The sequence below is a fragment of the Atta colombica genome, unplaced genomic scaffold, assembly GCF_001594045.1.
Source record: "Atta colombica isolate Treedump-2 unplaced genomic scaffold, Acol1.0 scaffold123, whole genome shotgun sequence".
In the NCBI taxonomy this organism is placed as follows: Eukaryota; Metazoa; Arthropoda; class Insecta; order Hymenoptera; family Formicidae; genus Atta; species Atta colombica.
This window is the reverse complement of record NW_017259210.1, coordinates 282,083-286,842: the sequence shown is the minus strand read 5'-3', so window position 1 is coordinate 286,842 and position 4,760 is coordinate 282,083. Positions and strand designations below refer to the sequence as shown.

At 27.8% G+C, this 4,760-nt stretch overlaps 1 protein-coding gene across 1 annotated transcript in view; it reads right to left on the bottom strand.

Moving 5' to 3' along the window:
* Positions 1-300: 300 nt before the first annotated feature.
* LOC108694692 (RCC1 and BTB domain-containing protein 1-like) overlaps positions 301-4,760 on the bottom strand; it is a 13,118-nt gene continuing 8,658 nt past the window's right edge. Inside the window, exon 10 of the mRNA XM_018204330.1 lies at positions 301-462. Within this exon, the coding sequence (XP_018059819.1) occupies positions 301-462 (162 nt within the window). The remainder of the gene's footprint in view (positions 463-4,760) is intronic.

Below are 4,760 nucleotides of genomic sequence, written 5' to 3'. Positions count from 1 at the left end.
AGAAATTGAATCTTAAATTCATGTAAAAAACAATTGTATATCTTACCAGTTTTCAGTAATAACTATTTATTATTTATTTTTTATTTACATTCAACAGTATTTCAACATGATTTATTTAAAATAATTTATTCACAATCTTAAATTAATTTTTTTTCCTTTTATATTTGTTATTTATTCATTTTTTAATCATTTTTTTATTAATTAAATAACATATGCAATAATAGTTTCGATTATGAGAGTAAATCGTTTTCACAGAACAAAATCCATTATATTCTTCTTTCTTCTAAACTAAGAAATGTATTATCCTAAATAACCAGAATTACTAATTTCTGATGACAAAAAGTTGTTCCCTTTATCTATTAACATAGCCTTTGTTTCGACATCCAATTCTTCAAAACCTTCTGTCCGGATTACAGTCGTCATGTTTTTAAAATAGAAGTTAAAGCAATATTTCATCAATTCCTAAAGAATAAATGCTATACATATAAGCGAATTTAAAAACATGTAGGGTAGAGCGAGGCTAGTTGCGCTAGAGACGTATTCGCGTCCACCATTTTTATTCCTTTTCCTACTTCTTCCTCTGTCCTCATTCCATCACTGAGCTGTGACAGGTTATGATCATTACAGGTTACGATTTGTATTTGCTGCTTGAAATTTTGTAGCTCCTTTTATTCCATTTTTGCTGTCAAAATCAGTTGAATCTATTATAATATTAGTGCAAGACTTGAAGAGTGTCAGGCGTTCAGATTATTTCTAGATAAGGTGCCAAATATGTACGTCAATTTGAAGTAAAGGATTGAAATTTCTCATCTGTGAGGAAGTGTAGTGATGTTTATTCACAAGTCATGTATTTATTTTACAGCAATACATTAAGTTGTCGGCGAATATTATCCGCAGGAAATTTAAATAATCGAATACTTTTTTCTGATTTATTGATACAGTTTACCGCAACGCAACAAGGCATTTTATAAATTTTTTTGCCTTCGTTAATATATAATATTTCAGATTTTTTTATATCCTTCTTTTCGTCTCTTTTAGTCTTATGGTAAAATTTCGAAAAGCGGAAATATATAAATACGAAGCTACAAGGTTTCCAACAGCTCAAAAGCTATAATCTATAACAACCATAATCTTCTCAGCTCAGCAGCAAAGTGGGAACAGAGCAAGAAGTGGGGAAAGGAATAAAAATAGTGGATATGCGATCACGTTTATAGTGTCTTAAGTTGCACATAAAGGCAGGTTGGTCAAATGCAAATATTTAAATAACCAAAATATATAGATACGTCTATACTTGCGTAATATAGCACAAAGACAGAGATTACTGTGCCTTAATACAATAATTCGTGTCTAGCTGTCAATAGCCAAATACATTTTTCATTTTCATATACCAAAAATAAAATTATTAGATGAGTATTCCTTTTGATCTATTGATCTATTGATAATTAAAGCGATTAATAACAATCATGTGTTTTTGGATATAAGTTATTTTTTAATTTTAATGTTCAAGTTGCTATTTTATTTACAGTTATGGTTTTTCAGTTATAAAAAATATTTCAGTCAACACTAATATGAGGCTTGTTGGACCCAGTATCCATAACGAACCTCAGTTGCTCAAATAACATCTGTCTTTATTGATACTTTTTATTCTATTTTAACGATTAAATATAGATTTTATGTTTAATTATTATTATAAAGAGTAAAGATTTTCTAATTTTGTTAATAATCATTTAAATGAGAATGTATTATAAATTATTACACTGTTAATAAAAATTTGATTAATGTACATAATCCTTTCAAAGTTTTTAATCATATATAATCTCACTAAACAATTATCTTCATACTTCAACTTATCCTTCGAGGATGCTCAATATGCCCAATAAGTAGCATATTGATCTACTTTGCATTTTTATAATTAACGTTTTTTTTTTCTTATTTATGAGATATTAAGATTTATAAGTATTCAGTTATTGAGCCAAATGAACATGCAACATTTTAAAGCATTTACCATTAATCTATCATAATTATATGAAGATTTATAATTTAAAAAAAAATGTCAACTAGCTCCGCTCTACTCTAATATAAAGATATATTCTTACAACTAATGAATTTTGCCTAAGGCTATGGTTAAAGTCTCACTACAAATGCTTTGAAGCGTTCGATTGATCAATTAGAAAAAAGAATTTTACATATTGACCAATCAAAAATTGCTTTAAAGCATTCGTAGCATCGCGTTAACTGTATCCTAAAAATGATATTGGCAGCTGGATAACTTTAACAGAACCGGGTGTGGCGAGTGAGACATTTACCTCATGTAAACAATTTAAAGGGAGCGCAAAAAATGGCAATATAATTTCCTACATATTCTAATTCATTAACGATGATTTTAAATTACGGTTCACTTGATAAAACATTAAATTAAAGTTAATGAAAAATTATTTAAGGTCATTATTAGTTAAGAAAAATTATACAGGCCTGCAGAAAAAAACTTTATCATGTACTGAAGACTCAGCTGGAGACCCAGTTATTCTTATGTATTTTGAATCATTAAATACAAATCTGACATCAAAATAGGATTATCCAGGATAAATTTTCAATCTAGAACGAAAAAATGGATCAAAACCTTCGAAATCTCTGCTTTTATTAATATATTCTAAAACCATTGATAAAAAACTTAAAATTAATCTAATCTAGACTATATTAATTTTTTTTAAAATTAAACCTAGACTATATGTTTCCCGAGTTGAGAAATATTTATCAGCCGTCAAGAAATATTGTACTGAACGCTCTGAAATACTAATATGCTATTACAAAAAGCAATCCTTAATATCTCAATTGATGGACAAGATACCAACAAACGCCACATTTACGTTCTCTGCATTTCTTGCAAAACTGAAATTCTTTAATTGTTACAATAATAATTGTTATAATAATAATATAAAAATATAAGTTTTTATGTAATATAGTCTTTTAGTTTAATAGTCGTTTTTATGATATAATAATTAATATAATTCATTTTATATTTAAATAAAAAATTTATTGATCTATTATTTGACGGCCATTAATTAGCTAAGTTATATTTATTTTAAATATGAAATCAAAAAATTGTATATCGAATTTGGATACAGTGCATCATTATCGGATAAGACGACAAAACAATTAAGCTGCTGAAAACGATTTATCGAAATATTAATTATGTGATCGATGATGTATTTATGTGAACGCAAAAATAAACCAGCGCCCGAATTTTATTGATAAATAATTTCATACCGTTTTTTAATCGATTTAAATTGATTCGGAGTGGTTTCGAATTAAAAAAGATCAACTTAATCCATGATTAACTTCCCAAGCGACTGTATTATTATATTAATGTGGATAATATTTGTAATTTATTCGAGGCACACACATATATGTGCTTTATCCTTACGAATAAATTTATCCTTCAGAATTAATACTATATTTATTGGAATATTTTATAATTTTATCAAAAATTGCTTTTGGAAAGCACATGTCACTAGAAATGCGATTTGTAGAAAAATTAAAGTTAGTGAGATATATGTATAGAAGTTTTAGAATCTTTGTAAAAAATTTATCCAAATACATTACGTTGCAATATTGCTGGAACGTTTTGTTGCAATATAACAAAAAGCGGACATCTTAACATTGTTGGAATTTTGCGACAAGGGTTCAGCAACGTTTCACAACCACCAATATTGCAATGTTTTAATCATTCTGCAATGTTTCTGCAATCTTTCTGTGCTATATGAGATCCTATTGCAGCACGCCTTCGTTCGTTTCATTACCATGGTGGATCAGAAAACGAATTATTCTATACATTCCCTTTCGGGGCAATTGTCATCGTCTCCAGCATTCTCCATAATAGCAGATACTTGTAAGTTTTCACCTACGTCACTATATTTGCATGTAATTCTCAACTCAGGAAACATATGGTTTAGGTTTAATCAAAAGTTTTTTGTCAATGATCTTAGAATATATCAATAAAAGCAGAGATTTCGAGGTTTTTGATTTATTTTTTTCGCTCTAGATTGAAAATTTACTCTGATTGTATTTTTATGTCAGATATTCATATGCAGTGACTCAATAAAAATACGTAAGAATAGGTGCTGATCTTTACCCCAGCACATTATACTTTTTTTTTTGTGGACCTGTTATCAAATACCGAAAAATATAGGAAATCTTTCAATTGAAAATGAAAGACTACCCAGTAAATGAGAATGGTTTAAAATGGATTGAAATTTTTTCTATTTGCATACGTATTTTAAATACTTTTTTTGAATTTAATTGAATTCAATTGGATTCGATTAGATTCAATTGGATGCGATTGGATTGAAAAACTGCATTTTCTATTCAAAATTTTGAAAAGAACAGTTTCATAATATATTGGGTTGTCCGAAAAGTTCAGCCGGTTTTGAAGGAAAATTGAAACGCAGAAAATTTAAATTCTAATATACATTTATTAAATTATATAGGTTAGTCGACACGAACTTTCCAGACAACCCAATATATGTTGTGCAGAAAAAGCTAATATTATTTTTAGATTGAAAGGCATAGAGACATGCTCCATGTAATTCCTATAAATGAATACAAAAGCATTCAGGCTTGAAAAGCATTCATTTTAACATTCGTGAATCAATATTTCTGAAAATCTGAATCCATTTCAATTCATTTTCGTTTGCTGGATATAGATTTTGATATAATAATTGATAATTTCGCATCTATCAAAAAATATTATTGTGATTTTA